At 41.7% G+C, this 26,143-nt stretch overlaps 1 protein-coding gene across 4 annotated transcripts in view; it reads left to right on the top strand.

Annotated features, from left to right (window-relative positions):
- rapgef5a (Rap guanine nucleotide exchange factor (GEF) 5a) overlaps positions 1-26,143 on the top strand; it is a 54,449-nt gene extending 28,306 nt beyond the window's left edge. For 2 of the 4 annotated variants that reach the window (XM_078955387.1, XM_078955385.1), the window contains exons 10-26: positions 9,622-9,767; positions 10,516-10,616; positions 15,362-15,440; positions 15,518-15,662; positions 17,018-17,109; positions 17,193-17,268; positions 17,654-17,732; positions 17,896-18,045; positions 18,170-18,267; positions 18,517-18,639; positions 21,105-21,283; positions 21,373-21,463; positions 21,543-21,593; positions 21,675-21,762; positions 21,848-21,912; positions 22,038-22,092; positions 23,782-26,143. In XM_078955387.1, the coding sequence (XP_078811513.1) occupies positions 9,622-9,767; positions 10,516-10,616; positions 15,362-15,440; positions 15,518-15,662; positions 17,018-17,109; positions 17,193-17,268; positions 17,654-17,732; positions 17,896-18,045; positions 18,170-18,267; positions 18,517-18,639; positions 21,105-21,283; positions 21,373-21,463; positions 21,543-21,593; positions 21,675-21,762; positions 21,848-21,912; positions 22,038-22,092; positions 23,782-23,900 (1,737 nt within the window). In that variant the 3' untranslated portion in view covers positions 23,901-26,143. The remainder of the gene's footprint in view (positions 1-9,621; positions 9,768-10,515; positions 10,617-15,361; positions 15,441-15,517; positions 15,663-17,017; positions 17,110-17,192; positions 17,269-17,653; positions 17,733-17,895; positions 18,046-18,169; positions 18,268-18,516; positions 18,640-21,104; positions 21,284-21,372; positions 21,464-21,542; positions 21,594-21,674; positions 21,763-21,847; positions 21,913-22,037; positions 22,093-23,781) is intronic. The other 2 variants (XM_078955386.1, XM_011480813.4) reach the window with 2 other exon arrangements.

Below are 26,143 nucleotides of genomic sequence, written 5' to 3'. Positions count from 1 at the left end.
TTGCCACATCTTCTAAGAGCGCAAGATCAGCCATTGTGCGTCATTACGCATTGTGATGGGGCATTTTATTTCCCTCCATTTAATTACATCTGACAAGCTACAGATGTCGGGAATAATCGACGTGGAAATGGGAAATTGATCAGCGCAAATGTAATTTCTTTCTGAATGGTTGAGACATACGCCATAAATTGTTTTATCAAAAATAAAACAAACTAAAGGCATGAATACTATAATTCCGTAGCTTATGAAGAAATGTTTTACTATGAAAACAACTTTCCCCAGTGGACAATAAATATGTCTGTCTGTCTGTCTGTCTGTCTGTCTAATTGCACCTAAATCTGCTCCGCCAGACGGACACATTAACGAGAATATCAGTTTTGTACATTATTTTGTTCTATTAACTATATTATTTATGAGGATGAATTGCAAAACATGCCAATATTGCAGAACATATTTCACTTTTCTTTCTTTTGTTTGTTTCACTGCTGATCGATCAAACGGGTCTTTGTGTAGGCTGTTAATTGTAAGACTTGCTTTGTGAAGTCGTCATGTAATTTCTGAGAGGCAGGATTGTCATTTTCACTTTCACGTGTTTCTTCCATCTGCCGACGGTGTCGCCGTTTCTCATTTCACTCGTTTTTGTGCGCACGCCTGGGTCAGAGCTTGCGTGAAGGACCGCACATTTTCCCGTCAATTTACTTTTTATAAATATCAATTATTACGTAGAGAGTGGCGTACGCCTTCTTTTGTGCATACGCAACGTTTATAAATGAGGCCCCAGGAAAGCAAAAACAGCATGGATCAATTTGTCTGCAAGTGGATGCATCAGAATACATCGGAGCAGGGAGACGTGGCACTGCTAGTGTATTTTCTGTTAAAAATACAAACCTTTTGAAACTGCATTTTGTCTGCTCCTAGTTTACACCAATTTGAATCAAGAAAAACTCAGAAATGCAATTTTAAGCTTAATTTTCTTTCTGTGTGTCCTCCATCGTGAGAAAAATGCCACAAGAACGTGTTAAAAGCACCAAAAACACAATTTTGATTGGAGTGGGACTTTAATGTTGTAGAACACAACATGAGGGTTTGTCGAGTGGCATGTTTTGTCTCGTATGCCTACAATCTCTCAGATACTTTTGTCAAGCTGACCCAGAGATTACATCTGTTTGCTTGACAGTGTCTGCATCTGTGTTGACTTGATTTCAAAGGACTATCTTCTGGCTCATAAAATCCTTTTTTTCTCCCAATGTAATCATGATTTTTCCTTGAATATGAATTTATTTTAAGTGCATCATGATAAATGTATCTGTAAAGCAAGAACTCTGTTTGGGTTTAACTATTTCTCCTAAGCTGTTATGTTCTTAACAGCATGTGAAGCGATGGTCTTATGTATATCTGATCCTCCGTCTTTGATCTTCCTCACTTCCCTCTATTTTGCCCTCCTTAGGCTGTGTTTTTATTTAAACATTTTTTTTTTTTTTTTTTTTTTTTTTTTTTTTTTTTTTTTTTTTTTTTTTTTTTTTTAACTTGTCCTGTCCAACAGCTAGGCAAACAGATGAGAGCTGAGGGCCTCTTGTGTTGGACATATTTTATTCTAACAAGAGGGGTTATTCATCTTCAGACAAACCAAAGGTATGTCTGAATAAACCCCTTTTGTAATTGAGGCCAAACTTTATTAATTTCAATCATGTTTGAAAATCTTTGGTGTTGGACCGGACGGAAAAGGAAAGAGGGGAACAAGAGAGAGGGACGTTAGAGAGAGGGGGGGGTAGGAGGGTGATAATAGGAGGGGAAGGGGGGTAAGACCATGAAGCAGCATAGAGCAGACAGGTTTACTGGTTGTTTATCGTTACGGTACGGTTCAAATGTAGTACAAAAAGGGCGGGGCCTGTTCACACACACTCAAATATTATCAACACACCTGCTAACCGCAGAAATGTCCACATGTCAGCATGCACACAAAACAGATAGTGTTCACGAACGCATACCTATGCCTTTAAACCAACTAGTGTGAAATCTTTCATTCATTCAATCATGCAAACTATTAGTGCAAAGGTGAGCTAACACCTGTGCTCAGGTGAGTGTTTATGTTCTTCTAAAATGGATGGTGGAATGTGAAAAGAAGGAGGAGGAGCGCCCAGCCACCCCCACACCCATACCCCCGCCGCAGCAGCAGCGGCAGCCGGAATTCCCCCAGCGCCACACGGGAACAGGCAGGGAACAACCGCCCCCCGGGCGACCAAGACCGCCACCCAGGCCAGGGCCAGCAGGACCGCCGCGAGGCCCCCAGAGCCAGAGAGCAGGGAGGCGCAGAGGGAAAGAGAGCGCCGCCCCAGCCCAGCCAGGAAAGCAGCCCCCCGCCGCGCCGGAAGAGCCCAACGCAGGGCCCCACCGGAGAGGGACGCCCACAGCCCCAGACGAGCACCCCACCACCACCCAGGAGTTCCGGGCATCCCCTCGCCCCGACCCCAGGTACGAGCCAGGACCCCCCAAGGGAGACCCGCTCCGCACTCCAGGCAGCCACCCACCCGGCCCACGGTTGGTCCAGGTAGGAGCAAGGCAGGGGCCCGCCGCCCCCGCCCAGGAGGGGGGAACCCCGGGGAAAAAAGGGCGGCCCATAAGGGATGTTATAAATATGGCCCGACCAGGCTCGGCCATGTTGGAAGTTTGGCGGGGCCCAGCGCCCAGGGGCAAGGACCAGGACCCACCCCCCAGGGACACGAACACCCCCGGCTCAGGTGTAATATGAACCCCCCCACCGCGCGGAGAGAGCACCGCCGGGCCCAGGGAGCCGGCACCCAAGGGACACGGCCGCCATCGCCAAGAGGCCCGCACCCCCCACCAGGGACGGGGTAGGGGACAGATGGACCCAGGTCCCACCTTCCTTGTAAAATGTGTGTGCGTGTATGGGTGTTTGAGAGGGTGTTTGTGTGCATGTGTGTGTGTTTATGTTTGAATGTATATATTGAAGGGGGAGGGGTGTGTGTACTAAGGGGGGTGCAGTTAAAATTGGCGAGTAGGGCACTAAGGGGACATCTCCTGATTACTCACAGTGATGTCCCCTCACCCTCCACACCAAGGGGCCCTAAATGTCTAAGGTGCGGTTAAAATTGGCGGGTAGGGTGCCAGGAGGACATCTGCTGCTTGCTTGCAGTGATGTCCAAGCACCCCCCCTACCAAGGACCCTACGTGTCTAAGGTGCAAATAAAACCGAAAGAGGGGGGGCCCACTCCATACGGCAACCATAGGAGGGGGGCCACTCCCAAGTAGCCCCCCCCCAAGGCGCATCGCAGGCTAAACCCCCCACCCCCTCACCCTAATATGAGGTTATATAAGGAAGGGGGTAAGTTGGGGACAGCTGGTAGACTGTCCCCCGGTGGTCAAACAGCCGTCCCCCAGCCCACCCCCAGCAAAGGGGCCAGGGCCACCCAGCCCAGGGGCCCACCCCCGGAGGCGCCGACACCCCAGGCCCGGCACCACCCACCCCACACAGAGAGAGAGGAGCCAGAAAGCGTCGCCCCCCCCCGGAGCAAGCCCAGGCCCCCACCCCCAGACGCCGGCCCTAGAAGAGCTCTGGTCAGGCCTCGACGGGACCGAGGAGGCCAACCGGCCGAGGCAACCACTGATTGCCTCAGCGGAGACCCCGACCCGCTAGCCCCCCCGACCCGTACTAATAATGGGCCCCCCCTCCCCCCCAGAACGCCCCCCCACAGGACAGGGCCGACAAGCCCCCCACCCCACCCCACCCCAGACCCCGCAGCCGAAGCGGGTGATACCCAGAGCGACCGGGGGCCCCGAGAGGGTTGTCCCGTCCCGTCCCAGAGCCAGGGAAGGGCCGATCCCAGCCCCAGGTGCAGATGGGCAGCCCATCCGGCGCCGCTGGGCCCCCCCCACCCGAGCAGGGCCCCCCGCCAACCCCCCCCAGCACAGGCAAAGGGACCACCCCCCCAAGCCAAGCCAGACCACCACCCCACCCCCCCACCACGCACCCCCACACCCAAGCCCAGAGGACCACGCAGCGCCCCAGCCCGCCCCACCCAGGCACCGGACCCGACCCCCCGACCAACGGAGCCCCCCACCGCCCCCGCCAGGCACCGGAAGCCCCGACCCCCACCCCAAACCACGGCAGAAGGGCAAGGAGCAGCGACGACCAAGCCCTCCACCCCCTAAGTCATGGAGTCAACCACAGGAGACCAGAGAGACTGAATTCTTTCAAAGTTACTTGAGCTTTGGGCTGACATTTTTTCCAAGCTGATATGATCAAACAGCAGATTTCTGTGTTGACTTATGTTTATATTTTTCTTGTTTTTCCAATTTATTAAAATAGTTTTTTTGGCAATACAAAGAGTTATGAAAATGATAGATGCTAATCCTTCTTCTATATCGATGGCACTCATGTCACCAAGCACACAAAGTGACGGTGAGGCAGTGATTGAAACCTTAAGCCAGACTGATAAATCGACACATACCTGCTGCCAGAGAGCCCTGACAGGAGTGCAGAACCACAGTGCGTGCATGTAGCTGTCGGGTAGATTATTATCACAGTGCTCGCAAATGTCTGAGTTACTGAGACCCATCTTGAACATCCTCTGTCCAGTGTAGTAAATTCTGTGAAGAGTTTTGAGATGGATTAGCTGTAGATTTGAACTTTTTGTCAGTTTAAAGGTGTTTAGACAAAGTTCTGACCAGAAGCTTTCATCTGTGCTGATGCTCAAATCTGCATCCCATTTTTTTGTTGGAAGGGCAATATTGTTATCTAAATTGCATAAAAGTTTGTATATTTTGGAGAGAGTTCTATTCATTGAAAAATTAATCAGAGTGGTAACTACATCTGGTAGCTTTAAATCGTCGTCTTTAATTTTATACTTTTTAGTAATACTTGATTTAAGTTGCTGATATTCCAAGAAGTTATTTATTCCATGTTTGTCTTGAAGTTCCTGGGGGGTTATGAATCTTCTATCAATAATTACGTGCTCTAGTTGTTTTATGCCCCCTGCTTGCCAAGCTGGGAAGTGAATCATTTTTTTGTTAATAAGGATGTCCGGGTTGTTCCAGATGGGTGTCATTTTGCACGGTTGAATTGATGATTTTGATATTTTGAGAAATTCCCACCAGGCTGTTAAGGTGGCATTTATATTAATAGTTTTGAAACAATCCTGTTTTTTAACTATTTGGCTAATAAATGGTAGCTGTGACAGGTTGATCTTTCCACATAACACCTGTTCCAAGTCTAACCATGAGTTGGTTTCTGGATTATTTTTTAACCATTTTAAGATATATTGTAATCTATTTGCAAGAAAGTATTTGTGGAAATTAGGTAGTTCTAATCCTCCACAGCTTTTTGCAGATTTTAAAGTTTTTAGACTAATTCTTGCAGGTTTGTTGTTCCATAGAAAGCTTGATATGGATGAGTCTAATGTTTTGAACCATTTTAATGGCGGTTGTGTGGGAATCATTGAGAAGAGATAATTAACTTTGGGTAAGATTTTCATTTTAACCGTGGCTACCTTGCCCATAAGGGACAGAGGCAGGTTGGTCCAGCGTGTTAGATCGTCCTGTATGCTTTTCAGTAATGGGTGTGGTTTAGCTGCACCAGTTCTGATAGTTTGGGGGAAAAGTAGATACCCAGATATTTGATATTTCCTGTTTTAACTGGAATTGTGAGTCTTTGTTCCATATTCCTGTTGAGTGGTAATAAAACAGACTTATTCCAATTAATGGAATAGTCTGATATGGAGGAGAATTCATTTATGATCATTGCTGTTTCATTTACAGAATGTAAATTCCTTAAAAACAGTAATATGTCATCCGCATAAAGACTAATTTTATGATGGCTGTGTTTGGTTTTTATTCCTATAATGCTCTCATTCTGTCTTATTGCTGCAGCTAAAGGCTCAATGAATATAGCAAAAAGAGAAGGGGAGAGTGGGCAGCCCTGTCTGGTTCCTCTTCCAAGAAAAAACCTGTTTGAAGTCTGTTTATTAGTTCTAACTGATGCATTGGGGTTGTGATATAATATTTTGATCCAATTGATGAATGCTTCTCCAAAACCAAACTTATGGAGGGCAGCAATAAGGAACTTCCAATTAACTCTGTCAAAGGCTTTTTCAGCATCCAGCGATAGTACCGTCATTTCCTGGTTTTTAATGGTGGCAAAGTCTATTATATTAACTAGTCTACGGACATTATCATCCGAGTGTCTGCCTTTGATGAATCCAGTCTGGTCGAAGTGAATTATGTGAGGAGTGATTTTTTCTATTCTCTGTGCTAGTGCTTTGCAGATAATTTTTACATCTGCATTGATTAAAGAAATAGGGCGATAGCTTGAAGGACTAGTGGGATCTTTGTCTGGTTTTAGAAGAAGAATTATGTTGGCTGAGTTCATGTTATGTGGCATTGATTGGCTCTCATTAATAGATGTGACAGTTTTATAAAATGTTGGTGCCAGTTGTTCCCAGAATTCTTTATAAAACTCAGCAGGAAAGCCGTCAGGCCCTGGTGCTTTACCATTAGGCATTAGTAACAGAGCTTCATGAAGTTCAGACGGCGAGAGCGGAGAATCTAAGTTTGTGATTTGATCCTCATTTAGCCTGGGTAGGTTTACATTATTAAGAAATGAGTCAATACTTTGCTCTGACGGATTGATCTGCGGTGTGTACAGGTTTTTATAAAAGTTTTCAAATTCGTTATTAATTTTGACCGGGTCATGGGTGACATTTCCTGTTTGGTCCATAATAGAGGTGATTGATGATTTTTCTCTGTTAATTTTAAGCTGATTAGCCAGAAATTTGCCAGATTTATTAGAGTTTTCAAATCTTTCAAGTCGTAGCCTTTGTATTTGAAATTGTGTTTGTTTATTAATGATGTCATTTAACTGCAGCTTTAAATTTTTCAGATCTCCCAGAATGTGTTCCTGTGCAGAAGCAGCATAAGCAGTCTCCAGGGTTTTGATTTTATTTTCTAATTCTAATAAATCTGCTTTCTCTTTGCGTTTTTTGTGCGTTGAATAAGAAATGATTTTCCCTCTCATGACTGCCTTTGCTGTTTCCCAAAGAACGCACGGTGGGATGTCTGGAGTATTGTTGAAGTCTAAGAAGGTTGCCCACTCTTTTTTAAAGAATTCAAGAAATTCCTGGTCCTTTAACAGAGACGTATTAAACCTCCAGGTTGTACCAGAGGGTGTGGATTTTTCCCTAGAAATGTTTACAGAGACTGGTGCATGATCACTGATAATAATTGGATGGATATTGGAGCTTTGAATATTTTTTAAAAGAGAGTTACTGATTAATAAATAGTCTAAACGGGAGTGTGAATAGTGAACTGGAGAAAAAAAGGTGAACCCTTTAGTGCTTGGGTGACATGAGCGCCACGCGTCGCAGAGACCCAGATCATTCATGTACTGCTTTAGAATACTTGCAGACCGCCATGTACGCTGGTTTGCTGCTGTGCTGAGTCTGTCAAGTTCAGGGTCCAAAACAAGGTTGAAGTCTCCTCCTATAATGATTGTGGAGTCAGAGTGAACTGAGAGTGAGGTGAAGAATCTGTGAAAGAAGGAAGAGTCGTCAACATTGGGACCATAAATACTCACTATACAATAGTCCTTATTCTGAATGGATATATTAATGATTACAAATCTGCCTTCTGGGTCAGTAACTGTATCCTTATGAGTAAAATTAAGATTTTTATTAATTAAAACAGCAACTCCTCTTTGTTTGGAGTTGTAACTGGCAGAGTATATAACTGGAAATTGTAAGCAGCACATAAGGTGATTCAAAGAATTTGATAAATGGGTCTCCTGCAGTAGAGCTATATCTGCTTTTAGACCATCCAGGTGATTTAACACTTTCAGTCTCTTTGGCTCAGAGCCAAGTCCACGCACATTCCAGCTAACGATGTTAAGACTGTTCATAACTGCTCTGACTGAAAAGGTGTAAAGCTAAGTGATGCATGTGTGCCAGTCCGTGTGCGCGTGCCCGCATTGAGAAGCGCTGTGCGCGTGAACGTTTTCTGGCTATGTGAGCTGCGTGTCGCGTGCGTCCTATGAGAGCCTGTGTGAGGTGATTGCAGTATGTCGGCGTGTGTGTGCGGGATCGCATGTGCACGCCCCTGTGTGCGCTTGTGTGTGCGCGCGCCCGTTCCGTGCATAAATAAATACTTACCGAGGATGAGTTGCTTCCAGGTGATTTACATATAATGAGGGGGGAGAGGGGGGGGGGAGAGTAAAGGAAAGAAAAAAAGAGATAGAAGGGAAAACGAAAACAACAACAAAACAACAATAGAAACATCAGTGGGACTGAGGTGACGAAGAAAAAAAAAAAGACTGTTTTCCTGCGATCGAGGTGTGGATTATTGATGATCCGGTTTTCCATTCATTGAAGTAAGTTTAGCGGGTTTCTTCTGGGCAGCGCAGATGTTCTCAGCGCGGATCTGAAAGCCTTCAGCACAGCCAGGGGGTGATCTCCGGGTCCCGGAACAGCCGGCCGTCCACGTAAAGTTTGTCAACAGCCACAATCGCTCTCGAACCAGCAGCAAGATGCTTCCTTCTCAGCGGGAACAGGATCTTCCTTCTGCGGAGGATTTCTGCCGGGAACTGGTCATTAACGCTGTAATGCGTGCCTCTCAGTTCCCGTCCGCGGCCCTTCACCATCTCCTTCTGTTTGAAATGTTCGAATTTAGCCACAATAGGACGCGGGCGCTGGTGGTCGGACCTTCTTCCTCCGAGGCGGTGAACCCTGTGGAAGGAGATCTTCTGCACCTCCTCCTTGGGGAGCTTCAGGTGGACCTGTAAAAAGGATCTAAACATTTTTTTTTGTGAGCCTTTGTTCCTCCCAAAAAGCCTGTTCTTGTTACACCAGCGTGTCCCAGCAGTACATGTCAGGGTCACGCATCAAGTTGCTGCTCATTTGTAGAGATCATCGCCAGAGTCAACCCAGATCCCTTGGTGTCACATAGAGCTGTCTATTAAAAGACATATTATATTACCACCTTTTTATATTAAAGAGCCAGAACAGGCTTTGTACAAGTTTATTAATATTAGTTTATAATACCTTTCATTTTTTTATAGAATATAAAAATATAGAATTAGAAAGGACCTCGAATGACTGGGATTAATCAATTGTAACTATGTGTGGTGGTGGTTGTGTTTTGTTAAAGAATGCTAAGTGGTAAAAAAAGAAAAAAAAGAGCACTCTCTGCTGGTCAACAAGTGCGATTGTTTCAAAACATTTAAAGACTCACTCCAATGAAAACTGTGTTTTTGGTGTTCTTGGGACATTTTTCTGATGTGTAGAAAATTAAGCGTAAAATTGCATTTCTGGGTATTTCTTTATTCGAATCATAATAAATCAGAAGCAGATGGAAAAAAAATACTGCTCGAAAAGGCTTGTAGTACTTGCAGAATACCACTCTTTTAAAAAAAATGAATATATGTACAAATAAAGTCATAAAAGTGTGCGCTATCTTGATACAGAGATTTTAAGACGGCTGCATGACTCGCTCCACATCGCTCCAGTTAGTGGCGTGTCCATCCAGTAGTGAAACATTAACTGTCCTGGTTTCTTTAACTGCTGTCTAAGCAGGTTTGCCCTCCTTCACTCTGCCTTTTTCCTCCTTCCTTCTTAGGAGGCGCTGGGGAGGGTTTGTCTTAAAGAGAGAGGACGAGACGTGTTGGTGTTGCAGCGGGTTACGTCTTCCCTGACGTCGCCATCAGACCGGCCCTCACCCACGTCGTCAGGGGGCGGGCTCAGGCAAGACGACTCCAACAAGAGGTACTACTCTAGAAGTTGTAACAGGCATAAAAACAGTATTTATCTCAGTTTTTTAGGGTAAAATTTAAATCTTTGACAGCGGAGAGGTCATTTTTGGGTGCAAGTGCTGAATGTTATTAGTGCTAGTAAGCATTTTGAAGTTGATGCCTTGAAAAAAGTGGGTTTTTGTTTTCAGCTGAGGAAAGAAAAAGATGATCAAAAGACGATTTGGTGTTACATTCTATACAATGTATAGAAAGGTAGCACACAGAGGGTTTTCTGTGTCAGATTAAGTATGAGCCAAGACCTAAAATACAAAGCAGGGAGTGTCGGTGACAGGCAGGTTAGGTAGGTGTGTTTGTGTGCAGCACCAATCTGCTTCCCTTCCAGCTCGACTGTAGGAGCTGTCAGACACAGGGTTCTATCTGTAGAGGCTGTTTACTAACTGGGCAGCCGGCAGGGCAGCATGCCCCACGGAGGGACAGCACTGCTGGGTATGCAGAGCTTAGAAGAGGGCTGATTGTTGGAGTTTAGGTATGGAGAAGACCTCTATGCTGGCTACACTCGCAGAAGCAGAGGAGGATGAGGATGAAGCTGATAGTGAAGACGAAGATGGGACAAATTCAGACACATTTGATGTTCCCCATTTGCGTTACATTGATGATGATTCAAAAGAGGAAGAGAAGGAGGGAAGCTGGGTGGATGGAAGTGGCTGCCGCTGGTATTCCCGTTCTCCTAAGACAGACTGTTGGAACTCTTCGTCTTACAGGTATGTGGTGGTCTCAGGAACACCACTCAAGATTCTGGAGCATCTACTCAGCGACCTGCGACTCGATGACCAAAGAGGGGCACAAGAGAACAGGGAGAGCGGTAAGTTTAAAAAGACGCGCAAGCATATATGCACAACTATGTGAGGATATCCAACACACGGAAAACCAAAGAACCGTGGATAGAAAGGGTTTGAACAAGAGCAGGACAACAACAATTCAAGTTTACTATATGCCAGTGACAGCGGTTTCAGCAAAACAAATGAAGTCTAACTGAAAACCAAACCAGCAGCACATGCCTCAGCTGTCTTCAATGGAATCTGAACAAAGCGCCCGCCCCACCTCCGTTTAAGGTATTTCTTTCTGCACAAGTTCCAACAAAGCCAGAAGGTATGCACTTCCCTTTCAGTGAGCTTAACTGCATATAGCAGTGGACACAGCTCCTACAGGTGAATTCATTCAGCCATGTCTTTACCTGTAAATATGACAAATATTTAAGAGACTAATTGCACTAATCAAGTGGTTAAATGACTACCTCAGGGTGCTGTAGACTAGAGGCGCCTACACTTTTGTAGCACGCGAGCTATTTTGGAAACGACTAGCTCCAAAAGATCCACATATATATATATATATATATATATATATATATATACGTGTGTGTGTATGTATGTATATATATATATATATACACGTGTGTGTGTATGTATATATATATATATATATATATATATATATATATATACACATGTGTGTGTATGTATGTATATATATATATATACACATGTGTGTGTGTATGTATATATATATATATATATATATACACGTGTGTGTGTATGTATGTATATATGTGTGTATATGTATGTATATATGTGTGTGTACGTACGTACGCACGCACGCATGCACGTACGTACATACGTAATAGAATGACAAGCTAATTTTGAAGTGAATCGGACCATTATTTCAAATAGAATTGATAGATTTAAATAAATAAGTTTGCGGTTCTTATCTCGGGTCATCAAGAGTCAGTAGACTTGACACTGAAAGCTCACACCTTTCTGAAGGTTGGAAGGAATGAAAACCTCCATATCTACTAATGAAATGTAGCGCTCTGTGTTGTTGAACGCTGAGCGTATGGATGAACACAGTGACATATGGATTCTGTGCCCATTTTACTGTTGTGTTATGTTTTTGAGAGCCATCATACTCTGCTTTGATGTTTGGGTTCATTCTATTGAAAGACAATTTGATTACGGTATGTTTTTGAATATTTTCTAATTGTCTTTTTGTTTCTTAATATTATTTATAGCTCACTTTTTCATTGACTTAATGTAATAATACTAAATGAGAAAATGCATTTCTAATGCCTTACGCTACGTTCCCACTGGGCAGGTGCCGCCCGTTCAAGAGCTAAATGCCCATTCTTGAACAGGCATTTAGCATATGGTTTTAACACTGGACCAGCAGGGAGGGGCTTTTTCTTATTTTCTACTGTTTACTACTGCATGTCTGCCACCTACAGTTGGAAAAACCTATGTGCAACATTTCAAAGTGGTGCTAATCTCGTTAATCTTGTTTTTTTCACAGCTGTATTCCAGACTTGGTGTCATATAATTCCGACCGGGCACAAACTGCAATTACCAATTTCTCCTATATCATTAATTAACTAACGGTTGGCACTTCCGTGAGATAAAAAGGATCCCATCCATATCTGAGGCCCTGGTTGGTCAAAGTTCAACTTGGTTTAACTATGAACACGCGATCAATTCAAATGGATGCATGTTTTGAACGTAGAGCCTAAAAACATGCGTGGTGATGTGTGAACGCAAGAGTTTTGAATGTGGAAGCCCGACGGCGGATCTGCATAGACTGTTCAATAGAAGCGGTTGCTCGAATGTGCGTTGCTGATGATGGTGTGAACGTAGCTTCAGGATTATAATGAAATAGTCCACAATTATTCAGTCTATTGAGAAATTATCACTCTGGGATGTTTAAAAAAACAACTTAAATTAGAAAAACAGACTCTCTAGCCTGGTAGCATAAGACAAGGAGCCTTTATGCTTCAAGTCTGGGCTCAGCACCACCAGCTCCCAGCCGTCCACAGGGAACCATTTCACTGAATTGCAGGAAGCAAAGGAAGAAAGAGGAAGTGATAAATGTGGGAGAGAACTGAGATGGCCTTTGTCGAGGAAGTCCGCCTGAAATGTATTAGAGGGAGAGCTGGAACACAAGCGGGAGTGGGGATTGAGTGGAGATCCATGTTAGCTTGTGTCAGACAGTCCTTTCATTTTTGTAGCTGGAGGAAACGTGTACATAAAGTGTGATTTGCTGGTGCGAGTCCCCCTCGGGGCGGTGCTAAGCATGGGTGCACCGTTTTAGTGGGCTTAGCTATGCAGCGTGTTGCACACAACTTTTTGTGGATAAACAGCAATTAGCCCAACACCCCAGCGGCATGCACACAGAAAATACACACTCATGCCACGATATAAAAAGAAATTCACAGCGGGAGATTACTTCGATTAGTTCAGCACACACATTTCCTGTAGTTTTTTCTTCTCTAACACAACAGATAAAGTCCCCAAGGTCAGAAATGAAAGAGTCATTCATCAGGGCGGCGTTTGTGTCCGCTCTCTGTGCGTACAAGCGTTTGACTCTGTGTGCTGGTGGAAATGCAAGTGGCATATGTTTCAGATGAAAATGGATATTTATCATCACAGAGATAATGAGCGTAGGAGGATGGAAGTAGCAGGAGAAATGCAATTGCCAAGAAATGAAAACAGAGTCTATATGAAAAGGGGGTTGGGGGTGTTGAAGTGCAGAGAGAAAACGAGGGGGATTCAAAAGCCAAAAAAAGGTCTGGGTTCCATATTTATTGTTTCAAATGACGCTTAGAAGAGACTAAATAACAAAGATGTCAGTCACTAATGTTTTAAAAAAGCAACAAGCTCACGGTGATCTGCCCAAAAAGATTTTTCAAGAATGTAGGCCTTTAAAATTAAAGAGACGACAGTTAATGAAATATTCATGCGGCCGACTGTGCTCGCTCTTCTATAATTGATTTGGTTGCTCTCCGCCGTACAGCGCCGTTCCTGGGCTGCACATTTTCTCAGAGAATAAGTTCGACATGTGCACACGCACACACACACGCGCACACACACACAAACACACACCCACACACACACACACACATGCACACCACCAACAGCGTCTCATTACCCATTTGCTGTTTGAACTTGATTCTTACCAAATGATCACCTGCTGATTTTGACACACACGCACACACACAGACACACACACACTTGCACAGTAGTCTTCCCCAGTCAATGCTGTTTGTTACAAAACACCTTTTAGTTTAAGGAGGTTTCTGTAATTACTTCATACTTTCCAATAACTGGATTTAATTTCAAATAATGTTTTAAGTTCCTAACTGAAGTCATCTCTATTTGTTCAGTTTATTCCAACAAAATCCAGCAATATTGGCACAAACAGTGGAGGAAATAAGGATTTGATCTCTGATTTTGCAGATTTGCCCACCTAAAAGGAAATTGAAGTATGGCATCCAAATGGTTTATTTGAACAGTGAGAGAAAATACAATATCGACTTTCAAGAACTTCAATTGCATTTCATTGAGGGAAAAACATATTTAAACTCTCTTACCAGAAAGGCTTTGTACTTTGTGACAAAACCCTTTTCAAGCACAGGTCAGACGTTTATTGTAGTGGATGATCAGATTTCTGCACATATCAGGAGGAATTTTGCTCCACTCTACTTTATAAATAACTTTTAAATCATTCAGATTTGGTGGCTGTTGTTTGAAAACTCTATAGTATTTTTTATAGTGGTCTTTCAATTATGACTATTCCGTTTTTTAGCCAAAATCAAAATGCCTGTGTTGTTTTCTAGGACAAAGTTTCTGCAGAGCAGCGGGAGTTCATTAGAAATTTGTCTCCAAGTTGTGGGTAGAACTGTTGGTGCAGAGCAAGTCCGCCCCTTTCCCCCTTTTCCTCTCTGTTGCTGAGAGCTCAGAATAGGGAGCTTGTGGCCCCGCCCAGCATATCTTTTACATCCCAAATCATCTCTTTATCCAACAGAGTTTTTTCGTCTGCTCCTGATTTGCAACAATTGAAATAAAGAAATACTCAAAAATCCAAACTTAATTTCCTTTTCTATATGTCCTCCATCATAAGAAAAATGCCATATGAATATCTTAAAAAAGTGGTTTTCATTGCAGTGGGTCTTTAGAAAGCTAGCAATTGCGCATATGAGTGTATTCAATTTCCTATTGCTCATTCAGCATCAGGGATTACACCAACAACATTTTGTTTTCTGTTGGTCTTTAATCATAATAATACAATTTGGATGATTTGTCCTCCCAATTATGATCTGAAGTGAATAGGATCACATTGACCTTGAATATTTACATGAATTGGATTATCAGAGTCTCAATGAATTTAGCTTGTTTTGATGTTTCAAGTTGCACTGTTTAGGTTGCACAATCTCATTTTAGTAAATGAATGCTGTAGGGAAAAGCGAAATTGAACGGTCTGGTCTATATTGCTGCATAACTTTGTATTTGACCTCTATTCTGTAACACTCACATTAAGCCTGTCCCTCTTTAAAACATTTCTAAAGGGTTTTGTCAACCCCAAGTGTTTGGCTTTTTTTGCATTTTAATAATGAATTTAATTTTTTTCTGATGTAGTAAAATATGCAAAGTCTTACTTTAAATTTACCCAAGAAAATCCAAAATGAATGTTGTTGGTACAAACATAGAACCTTTCCAAACCTTAATTAGGAAATCATCTCTTTGCCAGGCAGGAGTAACTCTTGATGTGTTTTGTGTTTTCCAGAAATGCTGCTGGATGACTTCCTGCTGACCTACCTGGTGTTTATGTCCACTCATGACCTCTGCCAGGCGCTGCTGGGACAATATCCTTCACCTTCACACAATGAATAGGAATGTGTCCTCTAGATTTTTACACTGCTGGTTCCTTGACTGCAGTCACTTATGGCGGTGCCCGCTGCAGAGGCCAAGAGGAGGGCAAAGATGCCCTCTTTAGGAAGCGCAAGGTACTGCAGTTGGTCTCCCACTGGAGTAGGCTTTATAAGGACTTCCTGAAAGAAGAGGAGCACGTCAGAAGCTTTATGAAGGTTTGTCACAATGAATCTTCATGACCACTTCCTATATTATTTTTAAAGTCTCTGCATTTGCCCTTGGGTGTTTTTTAACTCATAGAAACACCAGATGGCGCCTCCCTCCTCATTTGGGTTTTTGTCTCCTCTTAAAACAAATGTCTAGAAGGCTTTTCTTATTTCTAAGGCGCTCCAGATGACAAATGAGTGAACCTGCATGGCTATTATTTTGTTAAGCTTTCTTTCACATCACACCTTTAACAGAAGGATTAAAAAAAGAGTTGTTATCTCATCACAGATAATGTTGTATCCATCATTCCTCCTTGTGTTGCCCATGAGCACATTCCCTTACTTACAGCCACCAATCACTCCTCCCAGTGTGAGTTAATGGCTCAGTTTCTCCGTGGTGGGTTGCCATGGAAACCGCAGTGGTAGGGTTGCCAAGGGCATAATCTTGTATGGGGTGCGTAACCCAGGTGACTGTTGCTTAGTAACAGAGGCATGAAGAGGGACTTGTAGATGGAGGCTACAGAGGGTCATGACTACAATAAGGAGGTATTTTTTTTTTGGGGGGGGGGGTGCCTGCCATGATAAACAAACCTCCAATTTTCTTTCTTTAATATTAGTATGTCGTGTAGGTTTCTAAAAATTTTAATTTTGAAAAACAGGAGCCACTCCAGTTAATTTGTGAGCTATTCTAAAAGTGGTCCCAGTGGTCTTTTTTCAGCGGAATGGGTCTTTAAAAGATAACTTTGAACAGAGAAGTCTCATATTTACCATTAAAGGATGAACAGTTATCTTCTATAGAGATGACAATTTTCTTAGATAGGTGTATTCATGGTTTACTCTGATGCTTTCAGTATACTGTACAGAATGAGATTGTAAAACCCCTTTTGTTGGATTTCTGTTCTTGTCTGCATCATAGATGTTGACAAAAAGGCTGAGAATGAGCCATATTGGATAATTTAATCCTGTAGGTGTGACTATGCCAAATTTTGATGTTAATTATAAATACAAAGTGGATTGGCTGACCTCAGGTGTAAATCTGCCAAAGTGTTAAAAGGTTTTCGATGGCTGTTGTTGTATAATAATGGATGAATGGGAGTAGAATATGTATAGATGATATAAATAATGAAATCTACAATTATCTGCTACATGGATCACTTGACTTGTTGTACAGGAAAATGACAGTTTTGTCCGCTTATGACATCAGGCAAACACCTCAGTAGTTTAAAGTACTTTAAAGTGTCAGCATTCATAATGCACATTCTTCTGGTTCTGATCTGAACCAGATCTGTGTGACTCTGCTATATTAGAGTTAACCCAAACTAAATGTATATTTAGATAAACTCTTCCCAACCTGTGTCTTGCAGACTCTGTACAGGTGTGTTTTGGAGGATCTTTATGAGTTTCCCTCGCTGGAGAAAGATCTGAAGGAGTTTCAAAAACTTTTACGCCGCAGACAGTAAGAGTCTTTGTTGATGAAGACTTGTTTTAATTGCTAAAACCTTTACATTGTACATTCTTTTTTCTTTTTTTTATATATAGTTTTACATCCTCATCTCTTCTTATTGCTGTGCATTCTTCTTGCAGCACCGTGGATGACTGCCCTCCAAACCAAAAGGTAAGAAGCTTTGCTTTTCAGAATTAACAATCTTAATAGACACATCCGAAGGGGGAGTGGGGGAGGAGCCGCCTTGGTTACTCCATGGTAACAGTCCAACCCACAACTCAGAGGTGAATTTCTAATGAACTCCTGCTGCTCTGCAGAAAATATGTCCTAGAAAACAACACCAGTTGTTTGATTTGGGCTAAAAACGACATAATCACTTTTAAAAAAAATCACGGAATGCTGTGAAAATAGATCAAAAGATAATCGGAGTAGGACTTAATTACACAAGAAAGAAAAGAGAATTTTCCACTCTCTTTATCTTTTTCACAGGTGCCAGTATTGCCATTAGAAGTGACCTTTTTCAAATCTTCACTGATCGTTGCTTCTTTTCTTACAGAGCAAACAAATGCATCAGCAGTTGAGTTTGAAAGAAAACTATTTGCACCTTCGCACTCCCCAGACGGAGCATAAAGAGGGTGAGTAAAGAATACAAGCTCAAGCAAAATCCGTCTGTCAAATGTCCTCGCATTATTCTGCTGTGTTAATAAAGAAGTCATATTTTATGTTATAATTTTTTTGGTCCAGAAAACTACTATTTGTTTCTTTTTATTGTGTTAAAATGTGATGTTTGTCTTTCAGTCATGTGTTGCGTATATGTGAGTGCCGATTCCTACCTAAGTGTCCACACACACCCCTCATTGGAGGCGCATGAGCTGCTACGGATTGTGGGGATGAAGATGGACAGAGCAGAGGAAGACATGGTGCTTGCTGTTGTGTCGCACACTGGAGGTAAACACAAACGAGCATAAAAACGATTAAATAATTATGAACAGCTACAAATCCTTGTAGAACTTCCCAGCTAAAAATGTGTCCTTTAGGTCATTTTATTTACCTACATCCTTCTTTCCTGCAGAGCGAAGGGTGCTGCAGCCAAGTGACTGTGTGTATTCAGAGTCACTGACCCCAAATGGGAAACTTGTGGCCTGTCGCAGGGATCTCAATGAAGTTTTGGTATTTATGAATCTTTTTCTCATAGCTTTCATGACTCTGTCAAAAAATGTCTATTTTCGTCTGAGAAATGATAAAAAGTCCATGATGTTTCTTCCAATAGCAATATATTGTTTTGTCATTAGAAGAATAATTGCCTCAGGATCTTGAAAAAGGTTAATTTATGTAACAATTTATCTTCAGTGTAACTAAAACCCAAGCATTATAATAACAACAGTTTTGGTAATATAATTTATTTCTGTGTGTGTACAGCCTCCTTTAGCCGACAGTGCTGAGTTAAACAAGAGGCCGGTTCGACTCTTGGGCATCAACACCTGGGACGTGGCAACGGCGCTCACACATCTGGACTGGACGCTCTTCAAATCCATCCATGAGGTTTCTGCACTTTTATGAAATAGTAGAAACTGTGTCCTTGCATTAAAAATGTCCTCGTTTATTCACTTATTGGACATATTGATTTAAAAAATGTGATTTAACTAAACTAGAAAACTAAAATACAAGGGATGTTGCAGGTCTAAAAAAACATGATCCGATAAATAAATAAAAATATATTGAAGACTAAACAAAATTCCTTTTTTAAAATGTCTTCAATATAAAGTTAACATTAATATAAAGGATTAAGTAACATTTTGACTCTTCTAAACTGCTTCTTTTGCATTTATTTGTAGTAAGAAAAAATACTTGTATTAATCATCATTTTTATTTTTATTTTTAAAGATCTGAGTTTTGCCATTAAACTGCTGGCCTCAAAATCTTAGCATAAGGCGACAATTTTTTTCATCATTTGCAAACACATTGCATTTTCCATCATTGATCTCTTTGCAGAAGTCTTTTACTTTTGTTTTCAGAACAATTGTCCATCGTCTTGTGATATAATTTCAGTAAAAGCTTTGGGTTGCTTAGGCCTTCGTCACAACTGCCTTTACGGCGGGAGACCGCCTGTCTGTGGGTGAAAAATGGGCAAACCTGTAAAGGGCATGAAAGGTTGTAGACCACTCCAAGCTTTAAGAGCCAAATGTTTGTGCACATTTTTTTTTACGTGCATGCTGCAGGCGACAGGTTGTAGCGAACACTTATACAACTTGTAAGGGAAAAGTAGGTGAGATGCAGGTGGGTCATGGGTGCTCTTTGTGCACAGATTGGCTGTTAGAAATGAGGATATTAGGCCGAGTGTCGCGGCTGGTGGGCTCAGTGAATTAATTGCAGGACTTGCACACGGAAAACCAAGGTTCCCTTGGGCCGCAATGAGTTTCATCCAGTGGGGGTCCTTGGCCATGACCCTTCGCTCTACCACCTAACTATGTAGCCACAAGGGGGATCAAGGGGGGACCTGTGCCGGTCCCCAGCCCGGATAAAATACAGGGTTATGTTGGGAAGGACATCCAAGGTAAAAATCTTTGCCAAAACCAACCGTGCGAATCAGTGAAAGCTGATTTGCTTTGGCAATCCCTGAAAGGATGTGGCGAATGGTGAAGAACAGGGAAGTAGTTTGTGTGGACATCCTATGGGTGTCCTACGGGCAAATGCTTATCACCTTCACACCCTGTGCGTGTAGCATTTGCGCCTGGTCAATAAGGAGCTACCACCTTAAAAACGACTAGAATGTGGCGTACAGACACTGTGTGACAGCATCCCCTTGTATGTCAAAAGTGTGTGTAACGATTCATTTTAACAATTCAATTCAAATCATAATTTGTGGTTGACAATACGATTCATAGCTGATATTTGTTTATTTTCAAGGATCCGATTCACTGACCTAAAGTGGATCCAGGACATCTTTAGCCAAAACCTCAACCTGTGTGATTTGGAGATAAATACCCTGGCACTGAACAGTGCAGGGGAAGTTTTCCAGATTCCGTATATTTCTTCAAGATAATCAAGTGTAAATTAAATATGTGTACAAACAAACAAAAAAAAACAAGAATCAATGACAAATCCATTCACATTTTATTTTCTTCAAGTTCAGTCCAATGTTGTTTTTCCACATCCAAATAATCCAAATAGAACATTATTTGAACATTCTACCTCACTTGAACACACATCTTTGCTAAATTCAAAGTATTTCCACACATTGAACTGGAATGATGGACTGGACTGATCATTTTTTGCTGACATCACGTGTATGTTGTCCACTGTCATTGGTCATTTTTATGTTTTAGTAAAACAAACCTACTGTCAGTTATAGATGGATTTATTTCATTTTGAAGGGATTTTATCATGGCATAAGCCCATTCGAATGACAGCTTGCCTCAGACAGATCAGTCCAGTTGGATCTGATGGTAAAATAAACCTACCATGTCTCAGTCCTAATGGTATTTTCTAATATTGATCTGATTATGGATTTATCTCATCGGGAATTTATTTTGTAATGGTATTGTTCGTTTAAGTTTCAGACAGATCAATATGGTTGGATCTTAGGAATAGAAATCGATTCATCAAATAATCGTTACATCGCTAGGAACTGACATTATCCTTGCAAATCCTTCACTCTACACTTGCCACATGAATGACAATGGTACATTCCATTTTCATGATGTCCCTTGAGGTGGCCGCAAGGGCCTCAAGGGAACCCCTACCACAACCCGGCCCGGACAACCCAAAAACCTGCAGCACCCATACAGATCAACCACCCATAGGGGTTCATGTGACTAAATCTTATGGCAGCCCTTTTCAGAACGCTGCTATTATTGTCTTTGACAGTCAGTGGTTCGTTATTTCTCAAGTAGAATATTTGTGGTTAAAGAAAAGTATTCTTTCTATTTCTATGTTTTCATTTTGTTGATTCAGCTCTTACAGTTAGTTTTAATCTTTTTCCACTCCGTCTGCATTTGGACTTGCAGCAGGAGCTGGTGTACTACACTCTCAGCCGCCCTCCTGGCAGCGGCCACACAGCGGCGCTCTCTTTACTGCTGCAGCGCTGCAACGAGGTCCAGCAGTGGGTCATGTCTGAGGTGCTCATGTGCGTGTCCCTCAACAAGAGAGTCCAGCTGCTCAAGAAGTTCATCAAGATCGCCGCCCAGTGAGAAAAATCCACACATAAATTAGGATTACTGGAAAGAAAAAGAAAAATGTGTTTGGTTTCATCCAAAATGTTTTTTTTTTATGTAGCTGTAAAGCCCAAAGAAATCTGAATTCTGCATTTGCCATCATCATGGGTCTCAACACGGCCGCTGTCAGCAGACTAAACCAAACATGGGAGGTGAGGACGTCTTTTTATGCGTTTCTTTAAAATCACAGTTTGGATTTTCACTCCAACGCTGTGAAATCTTCTCTTTCAGAAATGTCCCGGCAAGTTCAAGAAGCTTTTTTCTGAGTTGGAGCTCATCACAGTGAGAACAGATACATGTAAAACGAAATAATACCATATTCAGCACCACATTGTTCTTAAGCTGATTTATAAACTCCTTTAGGATCCATCTCTTAACCACAAAGCGTACAGAGAGGCCTTCAAAAGGATGAAACCTCCTAAGATCCCCTTTATGCCTCTTCTTCTGAAAGGTTTCCAAAAACCCGAAATTCACTTGTTTCTGTTAAACATGTCAGTCTGGAAGTTGATCATTTTGAGCATCTTTTCTGTTTTTAGATATCACGTTTATCCACGAGGGAAACAAGACCTTCCATGACAACCTGGTCAACTTTGAAAAACTGGTAAGACAAGTCAAAGTTGTTTAGTCATTTTTAATGTGTATAAATCGTTTTTAGCTGATTTAACGATTTAACATTCAGGCAGCGTTTTATTGATGCAATTTTTTCTTTCTTTTTCAAACTGACAGCACATGATTGCAGACACAGTGAGAAATATTCGCCACTGCCAAAGTGATCAAGCAGGTGAGCCATGTTGTATCTGAGCAAAGTTGATTTATTGGAGGTCTTAGTGACATCTCCCCTTATGGGTGGTGGTCTACGGGCCAAAAAATGGGCAAACCTGTATGGGGCACACACAGGTGGCAATTTTAAGATGAATGTAGACTGCTAGGTAAGCCCGTAGTGCAAAAATGTTCCTGCACATTTATACTATGGGCATGCTGCAGGCGACGCATAGAGAACACTTAAACAACACTTAAGAGTCAGTAAGGATAAGGTAGGTGAGACGCAGGTGTGTCGTCAATCCCCCAAATCCTCGCGCAGGGATCCTGTTAGTGCTGTTCAAGTAATAAATACGTCTTGGCTGTTAGAATTTGGGAAATTAGACAATCAGACCGTGATTTGTGTGGGCATCAAACAGACAATGAGTGCAGCAGCAGTTGCATGCGGTCAGTCATGAACAACTATAGTGCGGCATTAGGGCGCCGTACGACGTGCGTGTATCTTCTATTACCTAGACAAATACTTCACGACACACTCACTATATTGTAATAGTCAAGGCAGAGAGTAGCTCTTTTGGGACTCTCAAGTGTCCTTTAATGATGAGGTAGTCGTTTTCTGCGTCACGGGACTGAAGCGCTCTTGGGGCTTGTGCTGTAGCTCTTTTTTATTGGTGATTGTGATAATCGGGTTGTGCAGGTTCTGTTTTATTTATGTATAATTTGAGGCAGTAGCCGTCCAACCGGGTTGTATGAGGTTGATAACCATTAATAAAGTGACGGACACTGTTGGAGCCCCAGAATCTGAACATTCTTGAGTTTTTCTAGCTGCCATCTTGACTTTTTCTCTCTGCTGAGCTCCCGTGGTCTTTTGCACAACCTGTCAACGTTGTGACATGAACAACAATGGTACATTCCATTTTCATGACGTCCCTTAAGGTGGCTACACGAACATCAAGAAAAAATACAAACTCTCCTTTAGATGTGGCTCCTCCTCCTTACGACCCTCTATGATTTTTATTTGCACTTTTTCAAACAGTAAAGCATTTATAAAAGGAGATAAATTTGAAATTCCACAGTCATAAAACCCTTATTGTTGTGTAGTTGAAAAGATATTTTTTAAAATTTGCCATTGAAATTGGTTTATTTCGAACAAAAAAAACCCAAAGAAGACAAACAAATAAAGAAATACCCCATATATGTATACGTACATCTACACACACATGAAAATAATACCATAATAAGTATTCTAAATCATAGGCATACAAGGAAAAATATATATATATATCTGTTATAATTCAATTTTTGTACATATTAAAGGGCAACATATTATAAATGCACAACTTAATGGGTCCTCAAATACAAATATTGTGTATTTTTTGTAGACATTGAGGTGGGACTGTGTTGCTCTCGTTGAATTTTGGTCTGTAAGAAACTGGACCAAATGATTTTATTGTGATAAAGCTCTGGATTGCAGTAATTTCAGTTTTCCGAGGTTCTGAAGTTTGCAAAGAAAATGAGCAAAAATATTGGATTTTTTATTTTGGTTACATTCTATTCTGAGTAATCTGCATTAAAGTTTGTGTTGCATTCATACCAGTAAAGTGTTTCATCAAAGTAGCAGTGCTACTTCCTGTTTGTGTTGGATGGATGAATTCTTCAGTCCTCCAGAAAAATGTTCCGTTTGATTTGTTTTTTTCTGTTCGTCTCCTAGGTAACGAGGTGATTGGAGTGGACAGTGCAGATGTGCGAGCGAGCGTGCACTGTCTGCACATCATCGACAATCAGCAGACGCTCTTCAAACTGTCGCACAAGCTGGAGCCGCGCGCCTAAACGCGCTCACGCACGGGCGCACCAGTTGCGCCAGCAGGTGTGACGTTTTTCAGCAAACAATCAAAACACTGGCAAGATCAGCCTACAGTGACAGTAGAGGGCGCTCTGACCAAGGCCATGAAGAGTCTCACAGTGAAAATGTGCTTGTAAAGGATTGGTGGTGTGAAGCCGGTGAGCTTTCTACAGACCTGTGGAGGAAGATGAAGATTTGCCAAACTGAACCTGAGGAGGCTTTGCTTTTTCTTTTCTTTTTTGGTACAGTACCTGTCAAACCAAGTGTAGACTTATTTTTTGTTCTTGTAAAAATAGATTTGTTATTTATTGACTTGTTGATCGGTATGTTTCTTTATTTTTGCCAACAAAGACTTAATCATTTCTACATAATTTCAGTGGTAACTTTTCCTGAGAAGCTTTTGTTTTAGAGCCTTGCAGAAAAATCTCTGCAGCCACACGATCAACAACCCTTTGTTAATGGAACAGTTTGCTGAGTGATCCATGTTGACCCTTTTAAAGCTCTCCTGCTCGACCTTTGGCCAAATACTCTCTATCCACGATTCTCTACGATGTCTTAATGTGAATAGATGCTGAGAGACGAGGATTGTACAGTTTTCAGTGCCAAATGTCACGTTGACTTCCTCAGCACAGCTGTGTTTTTCTACGGCTACTCTTTTTTTTTCATAGGAATCGTCACGTACGACTTCTTGGAATAAGCACTGCAATGACGTCTACTCGTCCATCCGATTCTCCGCTCGATTGTATGCCATGTGTGGTTGCTATGGAAACACAACCTCTGTAAAAAGCAGCTTCTGTTTTGTTTTTTGTGTGTCCTTGAAATGTTTTGTTGGTGTAACGGAGTTCATTCGATACACATTAATAGCAGCTTTGTTCCACAAAGTTTGTGTGTAGATTTAAAATATATGCTGACTGAAAAAAAAAATAGATTTCTAGAAACTGTGAGACCCCATTCAGAATAGGACTGGAAAAAGGAAGGACAACAACACAGTCCTGTTTCCTGTATGAGCCATTATTCCTTAACCACTCCTCATCTGTGCATCATTGTCATTAGTTACCACATTTCTGCTAATATCTTCTAAAATCTTTGTCCATAACCACCTATAGCTGATGGTAAAGCCCAATATCTGTCTGAAATAATAATTTAATCATTTTGACAAATGTGGGGATCATTCTGGAAATCAGAAAAGGTTGTTATAAATACATTTTCAGCCAAACATTGTAAAGTTTTTTACAATTTTAGCTAATAATTTGTGTTTGGTTTCCTACTCTCATTACCAATGTGTTTCTCTGCCGCTACTTTTTGTTTTTCCGATGCGTATGGGGCGGTTTTTGGGATAAAGTGCAATGTTTTAAACAGAAGACCTGCTTCAAGGAAGTGTCGTTGATTTACATTAAGCAAAATAAAAAGCTAAAGTTCAAATTTACTTTTGCACTCCCAGGCATTGTTTAACCTTTAAAAAGTCCCTTTAATATTTCATAAAAGTAAAAAGTCCAAAACTGAAGAGGTTTTTGAGGGATATCGCTCAAGTATTCTGACATTTTTCCTCCTTAAGCATTGGAACGGAATGCATTGAACATAAATGTAAAGTAAATTTTTCTGTTTTATGGGAAATCATGATTTATTTGCTCCTCATACGGTGTAAAGCCACATCAGTGGTGATATTTAGAGCTATCATTTGTTCCTAAATGACTGTACATGATGTGCAAACACAAATGGCATCATTTTTAAAGAATGAACTAGTTGTTTTGATAGTTAGATATTGAAATTATTTTTTTGGTGACAAATGTCTTGTTTAGTGCCATGTTTGAAGAAGATTCAGCAGATGTGGAGGTGTTGTTGTGTTTCATGGCCACTTGAGGACAACAGAAGAGCGATGGAGTGTGACCATATTCTAGTTTGGAAGTCGGAGGAAAACTGCACTTTGTTTCTTTTCTTTTTTCTTTTTTAAACATTTTGTGTAAAATTTTTTGCATGACTAGACAAAAAGGTCACAATAGGAGAAAGGACACACGTTGAAAGCGTTGTAATATTGTTGTGTAAATATATGCTCATGTTTAGTTTGTTGTAATTCATCTGTTAATGAAAATGCGGTCACACACGAAGCAATATGTCTCCCTCACCCAGCCTTCAGTCCGCTGAAGCCCCTCGTCTTTTCTAAAGCTGTGTTTTACTATGTTGAAATTTTACTGAAAATGAATAAATTATAGGTTTTATGTGACACTTATAA

This window comes from Oryzias latipes, chromosome 11, assembly GCF_053564925.1.
Source record: "Oryzias latipes strain Hd-rR chromosome 11, Olatipes_Hd-rR_3.1".
Classification (NCBI taxonomy): Eukaryota; Metazoa; Chordata; class Actinopteri; order Beloniformes; family Adrianichthyidae; genus Oryzias; species Oryzias latipes.
Note: the sequence above shows the minus strand (reverse complement) of the source record. Positions and strands in the feature narration are given on the sequence as shown.